This window comes from Leptonychotes weddellii, chromosome 5, assembly GCF_054177405.1.
Source record: "Leptonychotes weddellii isolate Sample4059 chromosome 5, ASM5417740v2, whole genome shotgun sequence".
Lineage (NCBI taxonomy): Eukaryota > Metazoa > Chordata > Mammalia > Carnivora > Phocidae > Leptonychotes > Leptonychotes weddellii.
This window is the reverse complement of record NC_138373.1, coordinates 15,319,253-15,335,628: the sequence shown is the minus strand read 5'-3', so window position 1 is coordinate 15,335,628 and position 16,376 is coordinate 15,319,253. Positions and strand designations below refer to the sequence as shown.

Genomic DNA, 16,376 nt, shown 5'->3' with positions numbered 1-16,376 from the left:
TAAGATTTTATTCATTTCCAGAAAGAGAGAGAGAGCACAAGCAGGGGTAGGAGCAGAGGGAGAAGCAGGCTCCCTGCTAAAGCAGGGAACCTGATGCAGGACTCGATCTCAGGACTCCGGGATCATGACCTGAGCTGAAGGCAGACCCCTAACCGACTGAGCCACCCCGGTGCCCCTACAGCGTGGAGCTTTTTTTAAAAAAGCTTCCCACGTGTTTTGGGTGTGCAGCCAAGGTTGTGAGGCTCTGCCCGGCGCTGCGCGCCCCCAGATCACCTAACGCCTCTGATGCGCCAAGTCTGGGCGGAGCCTGAGATCGGCAGGCCAGGGCCCTCCCAGGAGATGCTGCGCTCGCCCGCCCTCAGGCCGCTTGGGGCCGTGAAGTTCAAGTGCAGCACCGACCAACAGGGCTCTCGGTGGTGGAACGTTTGCGGCCGCGCTGCCCGGGTCGGCGGTCACTACCAGCTGCACGCGCCGATTGAGCACCTGAAATGTAATTACTGAGCCCGAAGCACTCCTGAGTATTTTATTTGAATTAAATTGAATTTGAAGAGCCGCATGCGGCTAATGACTACTGCACTGGACAGAACAGGTCTGGTGATCTCAGCTGGGGGCGGGAGGGCATATCTGAACCGCCTGGGGCATTTCCTAACCCACCTCAGGGCCCCTGTTGCTGCGGCTGTCCTCACCGCCCCCCCATCTCAGGCCCTAAAACAGTGGAAGAGAATGGGGGGGCAGAGGGATAAAGAGTGGGCGCTAGAGAAGGCCCCGCAGGCGATTCTGAAGCCCGGTCCTTACTCGTCCTTACTCACCTGGTGAGAGCCGCGCCGGAGAGCGGTCCAGTTATACCCACTTCGGAGTCACAAACTTCCCCGAAACCTAGTGCTCTAAGGCAGTGAGACTGATTTTTCTCATAAATCTGTTTTATTTGTTTTCTTTCTTTTTTAAAAAAAGATTTTATTTATTTGAGAGAGCGAGAGAGAGAGCACTAGATGGGGGAGTGGCAGAGGGAGAAGCAGGCTTCCTGCGGAGCAGGGAGACCGACACGGGGCTTGATCCCAGGACCCGGGGATCATGACCTGAGCTGAAGGCAGACGCCTAACGACTGAGCCACCCAGGCGCCCCTATTTATTTATTTTAGAGGGAGTAAGGGCAGAGAGAGAGAATCTTTCAAGCAGACTCCCCGCTAAGCATGGAGCTGGAAGCGGGGATTGATCCCGAAACCCACAAGATCACAACCTGAGCCAAAACCAAGACTCCGACGCTCAACCGACTGAACCACCCAAGCGCCTGCTGTCCCTTTTTTTTTTTTTTAAAGATTTTATTTATTTGACAGAGAGAGACACAGTGAGAGAGGGAACCCAAGCAGGGGGGAATAGGAGAGGGAGAAGCAGGCTCCCCGATGAGCAGGGAGCCCGATGCGGGGCTTGATCCTAGGACCCTGGGATCATGACCCGAGCCGAAGGCAGACGTTTAATGGACTGAGCCACCCAGGCGCCCCTGTCCCCTTTTTTTTTTAACCTAGGCTTGGGACATGCTGTCACTTCGACTCTCTTCCATTCATTAGAAGTCAGTCACTAAGGCTAGCCTCTGTTCAAGAGATGGGGGACGGGACTCAACCCTATGACAGAAGAAATGTCAAGGATTTGCAGACACGTTTTAAAACCACCACATACACTTAGAAGGGAAGAGTCCCAAGGACAGAACTGTGCACACAGCAGCCCACAAGCCGGCTGCCTACTCTATGAGAATTAAGTTTTCTCTCGCTGGTTCCAGGTATGGTCAGGTTCCTCCCTGAACACCTAGCCCCAGGAGCACCCTTTCAACCCAGAAGACAACCCCCCCAGGGCCTGTTTCATAGACTTCTGACCCAGAGACTTCTCTATTGCACACACTCCTTGAGTTACTTCCTGATTTCTGTTTTCAGAAATTCTTGAGCACTGGAGTGGGAGGAACCTGAGCATCTGGACATCTGGGTTCTGATCCCTGCCCTGCAGAAGGTTGTAAAAAAAAAAAAATGCAGGCTGGGGCGCCTGGCTGGCTCGGTCAGTGGAGCATGTGACTCTTGATCTCGGCATTGTGAGTTCGAGCCCCACGTTTGGTGTAGAGATTACTTAAAAATAAAATCTTAAGGGGAGCCTGAGTGGCTCAGTTGTTTAGCATCTGCCCTCGGCTCAGGTCATGATCCCAAGATCCTGGGATCGAGCCCCGTGTCGGGCTCCCTGCTCAGCAGGGAGCCTGCTTCTCCCTCTCCCACTCCCCCTGCTTGTGTTCCCTATCTCTCTCTGTCAAATAAATAAATAAAATCTTAAAAAAATAAAATTTAATTTAAAAAAATCTTTTTTTTTAAGATTTTAAGGATTTTATTTATTTATTTGACAGACAGCGAGAGAGGGAACACATCCATCTTGAGAACGTTTTCGTCTTTTTTTTTTTTAAGATTTTCTTTATTTATTTGACGGAGAGACAGCGAGAGGGAACATAAGCAGGGGGAGTGGGAGAGGGAGAAGCAGGCTTCCTGCTGAGCAGGGAGCCTGACGCGGGGCCTTGATCCCAGGACCCCGGGATCCTGACCTGAGCCGAAGGTAGACACTTAACAACTGAGCCACCTAGGCGCCCCTAGAGAACGTTTTCATCTTGTCAAACTGAAATTCTATACCCATTAAACAGCAACTCCCCATTCCCCTTTCCCCCCAGTCCCTGACAACCCCCATTCTACTTTCTTTGTCTCTGTGAGTTTGACTGCTCTGGGGACCTCGTACAAGTAGAATTCTACAGTATTTGTCTTTTTGTGACTGCTTATTTCACTTAGCATATGGTTTTCTTTTCTTTTAAGATTTTATTTATTTGTCAGAAAGAGGGAGAGCACAAGCAGGGGAGTGGCAGAGGGAGAAACAGACTCCCCGCTGAGCAGGGAGACTGACATGGGGCTCGATCCCAGGACCCTGAGATCATGACCTGAGCTGAAGGCGGACACTTAACCAACTGAGCCACACAGGCGTCCCTAGCATATGGTTTTCAAGGTTCAGCCATGTTGTAGCAGGTGTCAGACTGTCCTTCCTTTTTGGGGCTGAATAATATTCCACTGCGTCTATGCAATATATGTGTGTGCATATAGCATTTTGCTTATCCATTCATCCGTTGATGGACATTTAAGTTTTTTCTACCTTTCAGCTGTTGTGAATAATGCTGCTAATAAACACAGGTGTGCAAATATCTGTTTGACCCTCTGCTTTCAGTTCTTCTGTATATACATAGAAGTATAATTGCTGGATCACCAAGTAATTCTATTTTTAATTTTTTAAGAAACTAGTTAAAAAATGTTAAGCTTTTTTTTTTTTTTTTAAGTGATAGGAGAGTTAAGAATTAAAACATTCAGAGGCACCTGGGTGGCTCAGTCAGTTAAACATCCGACTCTGGATCTTGGCAGGGGTCCTGATCTCAGGGTCATGAGATAGAAACCTGAGTCAGCCTGCATGGGGTAAGCATGGAGCCTGCTTGGGATACTCTCTCTCCGTCTTTCTCTGCCCACCCCGCCCCCACCTCACTCATGTGCGCAAGCCCACGCTCTTGCTCTCTCTCTCTCAAAAAAAAAAAAAAAAAAATCAAAACATCCAGTTTTGATTCCAGATCATAGCTGATCTTCCTGGTTTTAATAATGTTTATCCTTCTAGTGTATTGTCTTTTTAAGGAAAGACTAAAACAGAACATACATAATTTTCAGTTTTTACTTATGTATTCACTTATTTAGATTTTTAAAAACTTTTTTATTGTTGTAAATACCTGTAACAAAACTTACCTTAACCTGTTTTTTTTAAGATTTTATTTATTTATTTATTTATTTGACAGAGAGAGCGCAAGCAGGGGGAGAGGCTGGGAAGAATCAGAGCAGGAAGCCTGATGTGGAGCTCAATCCCAGGACCCTGGGATCATGACCTGAGCCGAAGGCAGACACTTAACCGACTGAGCCACCCAGGCGTCCCTAACCTGTTTTGTTGGGGTTTTTTTACGTTTATTTATTTTTTTTAGTAATCTCTATGCCCAAAGTGCGGGTCGAACTCATGACCCCAAGATCAAGAGTCGCACGTCCTTCCAACAGAGCGAACCAGGTGCCCCAATCTTAACCATTTTTAAGTGTCCAGTTCGGTAGTATCAGGTTCAGGTTTTATTTTAAGGCTTATGATCTCATCAAATTATAATCACATCGGGTTTCAGCATGTGTCACAGGGCCCGGAGCTTCCGGACTCTATTTCCACCTACTCCCATCCCATGCTACACTCTGTGCTCCTTCCGGCCCTTTCCTCAAAACCACCAGGACCGAGCAATGTGAGTCACGCTGCCCTTGTAACCATCTTCTAAGACACTAACGTTTCAATGTACATTCAGATACTTATTTTTCAGTCTTTCTCATTAAATGGCTGTCATTTTGCAAAAGAAAATATTAGTCCTGAGTAAGAGTTGTGTTGTGTTGGGTTGCTTGCCCGACTAGGAATTTATATCTATGCTTCTCCGGTCCCTCCCACATACATGGGTTGTATGACCTCGGGCACGACACGGCCCTTATGCGGGGCCTGCTTGTCATCTGTCTGCCAGCGAGTTAAACTAGACAATCTCCGAAGGGACCCAAGTGGCTGACGACACTCCCTCATGCCCCCCGCCAGGCTCCTCTTGACCCCTCACCCCAGGAGAAAGGACCAGGGTGGCAAACGTCCAGAGCCTTGGAGATAGGCCTAAGCCTGATTCTGGATTCTTCCCAGAGGCCCTACTCTGCTGCTACCCACGCCTCGCCTTACAGATGTCTTCCAACCAAAACTGAGGCCACATGGTCTGAAGACAAAGAGATGTATGTTCATGAGAAGTATGGGGAAGGCTGGGTCAAGCAGGAGGGGGTATGGGCTGGGGGGCAGGAGCACATTTGGTGGGGCCCCATGGGCAGGCCAGGGACAGGGCAACCGCCTGCGGGGGGAGCCAGGAGCCTCGGGGCTCTGCAAACCGACCTCCTTCTCGGTCTCCAGGTGAATGTTCTGGGGCCTGGGGCTTGGCTATGAGGTGAGACTGAGTTCAATACAAGCATAGCCCATTCGGGCCCCACCTCTCGCCAGGAAACGCCTCCCCACCACATTGACCACATCCCCCCAGGTTGCCTAGGAAACACTCCACTGGGGCCAGAGGAGCTGGGGCACCATTGCCCAGCAACAGGGGGTGCCCTCCCTTCCGCCCTTATCTGAGGCAACTGCCCGGCACCCTCCTCCACAGGGAGGAGTGCTCTGAAGGGAGAGCCGGGAGCCTTGGGGCTGCCCCCAGCTAAGGTGAGGCTGCAGGAGGACCCTGCAGGTGGGGGGCCTGGTAGGCAGAGACAAGCAAGGGAGACAGAGCCTGCGGGGTGGGGGGCGGCGGGGACAGGTGCAGAGGTGGGGCCTGACACCTAGCACGACAGCAACAAGGTGGAGCCTGTAGAGAGCAAGACCCACTCCACGGAGAGTCGTGAGGCCGCCGGAGCGTCCAAGGTGCCAGCCAGCAGCGGGTGGGCGCACACACACGGGGTGGGAGCTGGCAGGGAGGAGGGGAGCTTCTCATTTCCTTACCCACCACTTCCTCTGAGGCCCAAGCAAGACCTGGGGCGCAGGGGCGCAGTGGGGAGGGGGTGCTAGACAGGAGGAAAGAAGCCCTCGGGGGCCCTTAGGTTTCGTCTGAGGCACCCCCGGGTCTGAGAGGGAACCAGGGCTTCTGGAAGCGAGCTGGGGAGCCTGAGCGGGCGTGTCCGGTTGCCGGCCACGGAGGGACCCTGGCTCTCCAGCCTTCTGCCTCTCTCTTGCCCTTCTGGGGTCCCCTTTGCTCCTCTGTCTGTCGGGGTCTATTTCCCAGGCCAGATACCAAGCCCCTTGGGCTTCTGTCTCTCTCCTCACTGTGGTCTGGACACTCATGGCCTCTCTCTCTCTCTCTCTCTAGGCCCACCCTGTCTCATCTGCTTCCTCTCCTGACCCCTGTCTCTCCAGATGCCTTCGACTCCTGAGCAGCCCTCTGGGCACACGGAGGGACTCCCTACATCAGAGCTGGGTTCGTGGCCCCCACTGCCCTGCGGGCCCTGCATCCCCATCATGCTGGCCCTGGCCTCCCTCTCTGCACTCTTCCTCCTAACAACAGCCGTGTTGGCCGAACGCCTGTTCCGCCGCTCACAGCACCCAGACCCCAGCACCCATGCACCCACCCTGGTCTGGCGCCCCGGAGGAGAACTGTGGATTGAGCCCAGGGGCACCCCCCGAGAGCGCTCCGAGGACTGGTACGGATCTGCGGTCCCCTTGCTGATGGACCAGGCCCCAGACCCCCCCATCCCCGGGGGCACCTTGGAGGCCCACGCAACAGCCCCACCTGCCCCTTTAGCCCCACTCTCCCCGTCCGGCTCCTTGGTCCCCCTCACCCCACCCAGGGCCCCAGCCCGCAGCACCTTCTGGGGGCCTCAGGCCTTGAACGAGAGGCCCTGTGTCCCGGGCTTGGTGAGCTGGGCTGAGTCGGAACAGAGGCCAGAGGCCAACGTGTACTTGGGGAGCCCCCAGGCCCAGAGGCAGCGACTAGGAAGCCCTGACCCTGAGTGGGGCCTCCAGCCTCGGGTCACCCTGGAGCAGATCTCCGCTTTCTGGAAGCGTGAAGGTCGGACCAGCGTGGGGTTCTGAATCCCCAGGGCCTGGAGGATTGGCCTCCCAAAGACCCCTGAGGAAGGCCCTACCTCAGAGAGTCTCTCCGACGCCTTAAGGCCCTGAAGCTCCAGCCCAGGAACCCAAGCTGATACTTGGGCCCCTGGGGAAGAATGCCGCACACCCGCCGCCAGCCTTTTACATCTGGATTTCAATTCCCTGGATCTGGGGCCAGGGGGGCTCCGTGTGGACAGAGCCGGTGCTCCAGAGGAAGCCCAGAGGTGCCTCTCTTTGGCTGCCCAGGCCTGCGGCACAGAGAATTGGGGATGGGGCCGACTCTGGGCCAGAAGCCACCAAAATCACGTTGCAGATTAAGATCTCAAGGTACCAGAGAGGCAGAAAATAGCATCATCACTGAGGCTTCCACCTTCCTTGTGCACCTAAGATGCTGGGATCCGAGTGCGGGGGTCCCGTGGATGCTGAAGAACAGGCTGAGTGTGGATGACGAAGGTCAGTCCCGCCAGCAGGAGGGGACAGGAAGCCAGCCTCCCAGAGCCACAGATCATGCCTCCAGGAAAACTAACACAGAGGTCAAGACCAGGCAAAGGAGCGTCTTATTACACCTCAACTGTGGCTTTGACCCCCAACTTGCAACAGGGACTTGGTCAGCCAAACTGGAGAGGCCCCTTCCTTGCCTACAGCTGGGACCTCGCGTCAATGGCAGGCAGCCCTCCGACTCTGACCCCCTGCAGGGGGAGGGAGGCCAGCCAAGGAGATGTGAGTTTGATCCAATACGGAAAGGAACACTGTCCCAGGGCAGAGCGGCTCCTAATATGCGGCCTCTGGCCACCTTCCCTCCCAGCTTGCTGGATCAGTCCAGAGAGACAGATTTGCCGCAAGGCAGGCTTATTTATAAAGCTCCATCCTGAAGAAATGGAGCCCAGAGATGTCCTTGGCCCTACAGCCATCTGTCTGAGCTGATCTCCTCTCTGGGAGAGGAGCTAGGAGCTGGGGAGAGGGGAAGGGGTTTCCGTTCCCAGGGGTCCGACTTCCCCAACTTCACTCATGAATGTTAGGATTTTTGTCGGACCACTTTACCACCCCTGTACTATTCTTTACTTTATATTTTTCTTTAAGATGATGTACTATTTGCTTAATAAATTTATTTTAAAAGGAACCTTTTTTGTATCACTTCTGCAAATGGAAAACCAGTATCGCTTACTATAAATAGAAGGTTCGACATGAAAAGAAATACAAGGTAAACAAAGATATTAGGTAGACATTGTTCCCATTCATTGACTCAAAGATCTGCTTTTTCTTTGTTAAAGGAAAAGAGAACCGATGGATCAGCAAGGGTTAGGAAAGTGTTAGACATCCTCATACCATCCTGCGGCCTCCTCCCTCTCCCCTCCCCGCACCGCCCCCCCCCCCCCGGAAGCTCTGAAACAGACTGAGAGTCCTACACGGAGAGCAGCCATCCTGTGCTCTTTAATGGCCAGGAACCTCCCCTGTTCACACCCAGGAAATGCTGCTGGACAGGGGCCAAGAGTCAGCTCTTCCTGCCGGGGCCTTATCCTGCCGGGGCCTTAAGCACTTGGGCTGGACCTCCCCTCTCACGCCCTGGGTGCCAGAAGGAAGGAAGGAAGTCGAAGTAACAGCAGGGCCCTTGGCTGAGCCAGGCCCCGGTGGGGGGGTGCGGTGGGGGGGTGGGGTGTGGGGGAGGAATCAGACCTAGCCCCTGCTCTGGAGGATTTCAGTCTCTCTAGTGGCAGGGGCGGGGGTTGGACGGGGTGACATAAGACAGGGACACGTAACTGATACAAGCTAGGGATCAGGGCTTCCATCCCATCTCTGTCACTCAGGAGCTGGATAACGGTGTCACTTCTCACTGTCACCATCAGCTGACAGGACTGGGTTGTGGGGACTCCACCCACGGGGAGCAAACGGTCCACCAGGGAAACACAGAGACACGCAGTGTTCAGAGTGCAGACACTCGCCTGTCAAGGGCTCAGCAGAGGCAAGGCCCTGGCGCTCCATCTGGCTTTGCCACCTGCGCTCTTGGAGACTTCAGAAAAGTGATTGTTGGGGTGCCTGGGTGGCTCAGTCGTTAGGCGTCTGCCTTCAGCTCAGGTCATGATCCCAGAGTCCTGGGATCGAGCCCCGCATCAGGCTCCCTGCTCCTTGGGAAGCCTGCTTCTCCCTCTCCCACTCCCCCTGCTTGTGTTCCCTCTCTCGCTGTGTCTCTCTTTGTCAAATAAATAAATAAAATCTTTAAAAAAAAAATTTGACCTCTAAGGACGCTATGAAATGAAGGGGGGTGTGCGCACGCATGGACGAATGTGATCTTCCTGCTGCAGAGGCCAGCCTGCTGTCCCTAGAGTCATCTTTACGCTCCTAGACCCAGGCCAGGGGCCACACGTACCAGGAGCCCAAGGAAAGCGGAAGGGACGGCCAGGTCGGTGGATTAACAGGGGTCTTAGTTTTACCCTTTGTCCTTTCTCTTTGTTTTAAACCTCTGCCTCTCATTTTTTTTTTTTAAAGATTTTATTTATTTATTTATTTGAGAGAGCGCGCGAGAGAGAAACAGCATGAGAGGGGAGAGGGTCAGAGGGAGAAGCAGGCTCCCCGCCGAGCCGGGAGCCCGATGTGGGACTCGATCCCAGGACACGGGGACCATGACCTGAGCTGAAGGCAGTCGCTTAACCAACTGAGCCACCCAGGCGCCCTGCCTCTCATTTTTAACACCCTCTTATTACTTTCTCACGTTGAGTCCTTCTTTTAATTCTTCTAATAACTCTGTTGTCTGGAGTTCTAGGGTGCTTACTTGCATCCATGACAGATGGTTTCCTCTTAAGTTTCTAATTTGGGGCTGTGAACTCAGGGTCAGCAGGACCTTATCAGTGGGAAGCCGCGTGACTAGATTTGAGGGTGTCTTTCTAGAGAGGTTCTGGGTTTGCTCCTGTCAAGGATGCTCCAAGGGTATTACCAAGCATGGACCATGTTATTTGTTCACTCTATCTGGGCTTCCATGACCATGCAGATGGTGTAAACTTGAACCCCAAACCCAAGCCAGGGCAAGCCTTCAGCAGTGAGCTCTTGGGAGAGATTTTCTATCACCATCAGATCTCAGGGTGAGCCTGACAAGGTTCTTTGGTGACCTCCAAGCTGATGGAAAGCTTTTTTTCCTAGTTCACTCTTTCACTGAGGGTGTCCCCCTCTAAGGGGCGGAGCTTCATATTAGGGTCTCCGTTGTCAATACCCCAGGCGAGACCTCATCTCCAGTCTCTAGGTGAGAGTACAACCCAAGCCCTTGTGTTGCCAAGATCTACAGCGTCAAAGCTCTGGTTTTCAATTTCTTCTTTGTGTGTGGGGATTCCCCTCACTTTTCTGAAACCCAGCTGTGCATTCTGAAGGATGTTTACTTGATTTTATGCTGCATTTCTACATGTTTCATGGTGGGGATGAGCTCGTCAGGTTACACCGTTCACAACATCACAAGACCCAGACTATCTGCTCTATAAGCAAGTTCAAATCTCTTCCACCTTAAAACAACCAGCCCACCAACAACCAGTTCTCCACCCTTCACCACACGTGATCTCACATCGCCTTCATGGCCGAACTTCTGGAAAAAGCTGTCTGTCCTAACAGTCTACGTTTTCTCCTCTCCCCAGCACCTGCAACCTGCGGCAGGCTCCAGCTTGCCTCTGGCACTGTAGAGAAACTGCTCTCACCAAAATTACGTCCTGTATATATATACATATATATATATTTTTAAAGATTTTATTTCTTTATTTGAGAGAGAGAGAACGAGAGACAGAGAGCAGGAGAGGGAGGAGGGTCAGAGAGAGGAGAAGCAGACTCCCCGCCGAGCAGGGAGCCCGATGCGGGACTCGATCCCGGGACTCCAGGATCATGACCCGAGCCGAAGGCAGTCGCTTAACCATCTGAGCCATCCAGGCGCCCCTGTCCTGTATATATTTTTTAAAGATTCTATTTATGTATTTGACAGAGAGACAGAGCACAAGCAGGGGGAGCGGCAGGCAGAGGGAGAGGGAGAAGCAGACTCCCCGCCGAGCAGGGAGCCCGATGTGGGACTTGATCCCAGTAACCCTGGATCATGACATGAGCCAAAGGCAGAGGCTTAACCGACTGAGCCACTCAGGCGCCCCATGACCAGTATATTTTAATTAAAGGACCCTGCACAGCCTCCTGTGGGCAGCATTAGACGTTTTGATTCTTTTCTTGACCTGTTCTCACCACTTGGCTTCTGTGACTCCACACACACCTGATTTCCATTCCCGCCCTCTGGCCATCCAGTCTGATTTGTTTGCTGTCTGCCTTCTTCAGCGGTCCATCCTGGACGGCTTTTGTTCTCTCCTGCCACACTTCTCCCGAGCAATCTCACTCATGCCTGGGGCTTCACCTGCTGTCTCATACCTGATAATCCCCAAGTCTCCACCACTAACGGCGGCAGATACGGTCCTCCTACATAAATGCTCTGCCATTATTCCAAAGGAATAGTAACAGTGGGAGAGAAACAAGATGACTAACTAGAAGATTATCTCAGAACCACTCCACAGCTATCCCTGGGTACAGAGTCAGCATTCGTCCCCAGGATAAATCCAGAAAAAAAAGAAAAGATAGGGGTCATAAAATCACATGGGTAAAGAGGCCAAGCAGGAGACAGGTGGCCAAGGTGACCAGGGGACAAAGGTGGGAAGGGACCACATGCCCGTCTATAGGGATAGCAGCCACTTGGCTCCTTGAATCATGTTTGTCCTGATTTTCCAACAGAAGCTAGAAATCTGGGTTTTTAGGTAAAATAAACCAAAATGTTGGCCACTTTATATATATGTGTGTATTCTAGTAAAAGCCAAATGAAGCAAGTCTGTGGGCCACATGTGGTTCATGAACCATCAGTTGAAGATAACTTTTTTTAAAAATTTTTTTAATTTTCTTTTTTAAGAGATCAAGACCTGAGCTAAGATCAACAGTTGGATGTTCGGGCTGCCTGGGTGGCTCAGTCGTTAAGCGTCTCCCTTCGGCTCAGGTCATGATCCCAGGGTCCTGGAATCGAGCCCCACATCGGGCTCTCTGCTCTGCAGGGAAGCTTGCTTCTCCCTCTCCCACTCCCCCTGCTTGTGTTCCCTCTCTCGCTGTGTCTCTCTCTGTTAAATAATTAAATAAAATCTTTAAAAAAAAAGAGTTGGATGTTCAACCAACTGAATCACCCAAGTGCCCCTCTTTTTTTTAAGATTTTATTTTCAAATAATCTCTACACCCAACACGGCGCTCGAACTCAAAACCCCAAGATCAAGAGTCGTATGCTCCACTAACTGAGTCAGCTGTGTGTCCTTGGAGATCTTCTTTAAACAAACTTGAATAAGTACCTGGGAAGTCTCCTGAAGTGGGTGTGAAGGGTCCCTCCTTGTCTTGGCCTTTGTGGTGTGAGGTGTGGCAGCCTGCTCCCAGATGGTCTTAAATCAGGGTTCTCTCCACCTTCACACTATTGACATTTGGCCCGGACACTTCTTTGAGGTGGGAGACTTTCCCGTATGCTGTAGGATATTTAGCAGCATCTCTGGTCTCTATCCACTAGATGCCAGTAGCATCCCCCTAGATGTCACAACCAAAAATGTCTCCAAATGTTGCCAAATGTCACCTGGGTGAGGAGATCGAAGCAAAGCATTTTCATCAGTTAATACACCTGCCCACCGAGCTTGCAGCCTGTTCAGGGATAAGCCTGCTGGGGAACCATGGGGACCTGCTATTACTCACTTTCAGTAGCACCAAAAAGGATTAGGATGAAGACACAAAACAACCAGCCCTGGAAGAAACAAATAAATGAGATAATGCAGCATGAAACAAATAAAGGTTTCTAGGAAGATGTGGTAATTGGAGATCAAGAAAAAGTTCTGGAGGGGCGACTGGGTGGCACAGACATTAAGCGTCTGCCTTCGGCTCTGGTCATGATCCCAGGGTCCTGGGATCGAGCCCCACATGGGGCTCCCTGCTCGGCAGGGAGCCTGCTTCTCCCTCTCCCACTTCCCCCTGCTTATGTTCCCTCTCTCACTGTCTCTCTGTCAAATAAATAAATAAAATCTTAAAAAAGAAAAAGTTCTGGAAATTTAAAAAACTATAACTGCCCAGATTAAAATTTTAATCAAAGAAAGGTATGAGACAAAAAAAGTTTTAAACATCTCTCAGGTTGTAGAGCAAAATGACAAGGACATGGAAAATATGAAAGAAAAGTTAAGAGATGAAGGATCAATCTATTCAATATCCATCTAACAGAAGTTCCAAGAAGAGAGCACAGAGAAAATGGAGGAGAGGAAATCATCAAAGATTCTATTCAATTGAGAAAAAAAACATTTCAAGCAGAGAAAACAGTCTATAAAGTGGCTCTCACCTGGTTGCCTGCTGGGTCTCCTGAGGAGCTCTTAGAAACACACACACCAAGATCCCCACTCCTCCTCAAGGTAGAGTAACGGGGCCGGGTTTACTCTCCCACCCAAAACCACCACCACCACCACAACTAAACCAGACAAAACACACAAAATAAAGCTTTCAAAACACTGGACACCAAGCATCAAAAGACAGTAACAGAAACACTGAGATCCCAGAGAGAAGGAAAACAAGCAAGGACACCAGGGGAAGAGCCATCCTTGGAGGGAGCCGTGCTCAGGGCCTTTTCCCACCAGTCAGACTAGAAAATGTGACAAGGCTTTGGGCAGGGTATTCAGGAAGGGTTTGGCTTCAGTAGTGGGCCATAATCAACCCTAACCTGAGCACCGCTCTGGACCTGCTTAACAATCACACAGACTACAAAAATATCTGGCACTCAGCAAGGTAAAATTCACAATGTTGAGCAAGCAGCCAGAGATTACCAGGCAGGTAGAGAGGCAGGAGACATATGAAGAACGATGAGGAGGATAATCAATCCATTATTTCACCAACCCAGAACTGACACATATGTAAAATGAGCAGAAAAGGAGATTAAACAGCTATCATAAGTGTATTTCATATGTTAAAAAAGTTAAACAGAGACATGGAGATATAAAAAAGACATAAATCAAACTTCTAGAAAATGAAAATCAAACTTCTAAGGGCTGCCTGGCTGACTTAATCAGGGGAGCCTGCAGCTCTTGATCCCGAGGTTGTGACTTTGAGCCCCATGTTGGGTGTGGAGATTACTTAAAAAAATAAAGTCTTTAAAAAAAAAAAAGAAGGGGCGCCTGGGTGGCTCAGTCATTGGGTATCTGCCTTTGGTTCAGGTCATGATCCTGGGGTCCTGGGATTGAGCCCCATATTGGGCTCCCTGCTCAGCGGGGAGCCTGCTTCTCCCTCTCCCGCTCCCACTGCGTGTGTTCCCTCTCTCGCTGTCTCTCTCTGTGTCAAATAAATAATAAATAAAATTAAAAAAAAAAAGAAAATTACAGTGTCAGAGATGAAAAATACACTGAATGGGATCAACAGTAGATTAGACATTGGAGAAGAGAAGATTAGTCAAGTGGAAGACAGAGCAATAGAAATTATCCAAAATGAAACACACAGAGAAAAAGAATTTTTTTTTTCTTTTTTAATGAAAAGCACATTACTGAGCTGTGGGACAACCTCAAGCAGCCTAATATGTGAGTAATTGGAGTTGAAGGAGAGGAGAGACAGAGGGACACAGAAAAAAATATTTTAAGAACTAATGGCTGACTTATTTCCAAGTTTGATGAAAATTACAAACCTACATATCCAAGAAGCTCAACAAATCTCACACACAAGAATCTACACCAAGGCACATCATAATCAAATTGCTCAAAACCAGTGGTAAAGTGAAAATCCTAAAAGTAACCAGAGACAGGTCAACATCACTAATCATCAGAGAAATGAAAATCAAAACCACAATGAGATATCACACCCATTAGGATGGCTACTATAAAAAAAACAGAGGGGGCGCCTGGGTGGCTCAGTTGGTTAAGCGTCCCTCTCTTGATTTTGGCTCAGGTCATGATCTCAGGGTTGTGAGATGGAGCCCTGTGTCGGGCTCTCCACTGGGCGTGGAGACTGTGCTGCATAAACCCCCCCTCAAGCTCTAAAATAAACAAACAAACAAACCAGAAAATACATGTCCTCGAGAATGTAGAGAAATTAGAACCCTTGTGCACTGGTAGTGGGACTGCAAAAGGGTGCAACCACTATGGAAAACAATACAGAGGTTCCTCAAAAAAATAAAAATAGAACAACCAGGGTGATTCAGTCAGTTAACACCCTGACTCTTGGTTTTGGCTCAGGTCGTGAACTCAGGGCTGTGGGATTGAGCCCAGCATCGGCTCCACACTCAGTTCGGAGTCTGCTTAAGACTCTCTCTCTCTGGGGCTCCTGGCTGGCTCAGTCATTAAGTGTCTACCTTCAGCTCAGGTCATGATCCGAGGGTCCTGGGATCGAGCCCCCAGTCACAGGGTCCTGGGATCGAGCCCCCGCATCGGGCTCCCTGCTCTGCGGGAGTTTGCTTCTCCCACTCCCCCTGCTTGTGTTCCCTCTCTCGCTGTCTCTCCCTCTGATAAATAAATAAATAGATAAATCTTAAAAAAAAAAAAAAGACTCTCTCCCTCTGCCCTTCCCCCCAAAATAAATAAACAAATCTTTAAAAAAACACGAAAATAAAATAAAAATAGAGTTACCATATGATTCAGCAATTCTCCTTTGGGGTACATATCCAAAAGAATTGAAAGCAGGGTCTCAAAGCATACTGTACTATTCCTCTTATATGAAGTATTGAAAGTAGTGAAATTCATAGAAACAACTCTTCCCTGCCACCACTGAGGCACACGGAGGCCGAGGCTCGGGTGCAGTCAAGATTCAGCTCCACTGGTAATCCACTGCCATGGCCGAGGAAGGCGTTGCTCTGGAGGTGTAATGGACGTCAAAATTGCTTTACAAGAGGTGCTGCAGACCACCCTCATCCATGGTGGCCTAACCTGTGGAATTCACGAAGCTGCTGAAGCTGTAGACAAGCGCCAAATCCATCTTTGTGTGCTTGCATCCAACTGTGATGAGCCTGTGAATGTCAAGTTGGTGGAGGCCCTTTGTGCTGAACACCAAATCAACCTAATCAAGGGTGATGACAACAAGAAACTGGGGGAATGTGTAGGCCTCTATAAAATTGACAGAGAGGGAAAACTCTGCGAAGTGTTTGGTTGTAGTTGTGTGGTGGTTAAGGACTATGGCCAAGAGTTTCAGGTGAAGGATGTCATCGAGGAATACTTCAAATGCAAGAAATGAACAAATAAAAAACTTGGTTCTTGTTTCTCAAAAAAAAAAAATTCATAGAAACAAAAAATAGAATGGTAGTTGGTGGGGAGTGGGGAACAGGGGAGTTACCGTTTAATGGATGTAGAGTTTCAGATTCGTAAGATGAAAAAGTTCTGGAAATCTGTTTCACAATAATGTGAATATCCTTAACACTGCTCAACTGTACAATTAAAAATGGTCAAGATGGTAAGTTTTATGTTTTCTGTTTTTTTATCACATGCCAAAAACATAGCCAGAGACAAATCCAAAGAGACAGAAAGCCGATTAGTGGTTGTCACAGGTTGAGGGAGGAAGGAATGGGCAGTGACTGCAAACAAGGACAGGGTTTCTTTGGGGAATGATTAAAATGTTCTGGAATTAGCTGGTGGTGAAGGTTGCACAACTTTGTGAATATACTCAAAACCACTGAATTGTACATTTTAAAAGGGTGACGTTTATAGTATG

General features: G+C 49.9%; 1 protein-coding gene, 1 long non-coding RNA gene and 1 pseudogene across 9 annotated transcripts; 2 read left to right on the top strand and 1 right to left on the bottom strand.

Moving 5' to 3' along the window:
• The first annotated feature begins 405 nt into the window (after window positions 1-405).
• C5H16orf54 (chromosome 5 C16orf54 homolog) lies at window positions 406-7,806 on the top strand. Of its 8 annotated transcripts, none has more exons than XM_081819729.1 (3): window positions 406-589; window positions 4,659-4,840; window positions 5,947-7,806. In XM_081819729.1, exon 3 carries the CDS (start codon window positions 5,994-5,996, stop codon window positions 6,666-6,668), a length of 675 nt encoding a protein of 224 aa, XP_081675855.1. In that variant the 5' UTR covers window positions 406-589; window positions 4,659-4,840; window positions 5,947-5,993; the 3' UTR covers window positions 6,669-7,806. The 8 variants fall into 8 exon arrangements, with proteins under 8 accessions (XP_081675855.1, XP_081675856.1, XP_030889060.2 ...); XM_031033200.2 differs by lacking the exon at window positions 406-589 and adding an exon at window positions 4,062-4,323; XM_081819730.1 differs by lacking the exon at window positions 406-589 and having other exon boundaries at window positions 3,836-4,840; window positions 5,994-7,806.
• Window positions 7,807-11,890: 4,084 nt separating this feature from the next.
• Window positions 11,891-13,086, bottom strand: LOC145721397 (uncharacterized). Its single transcript, XR_014145070.1, has 3 exons — window positions 13,039-13,086; window positions 12,408-12,456; window positions 11,891-12,291 (listed from the first exon to the last, which is right to left on the bottom strand). It is a non-coding gene; the product is annotated as an uncharacterized LOC145721397 (long non-coding RNA).
• A 2,369-nt stretch (window positions 13,087-15,455) lies between these two features.
• LOC102729540 (small ribosomal subunit protein eS12 pseudogene) lies at window positions 15,456-15,905 on the top strand (annotated as a pseudogene).
• Window positions 15,906-16,376: the final 471 nt, after the last annotated feature.

Bases quoted from the DNA above. Each gene is read 5' to 3' on its own strand.
- C5H16orf54 (XM_081819729.1), top strand. From the start codon at position 5,994: ATGCCTTCGACTCCTGAGCAGCCCTCTGGGCACACGGAGGGACTCCCT.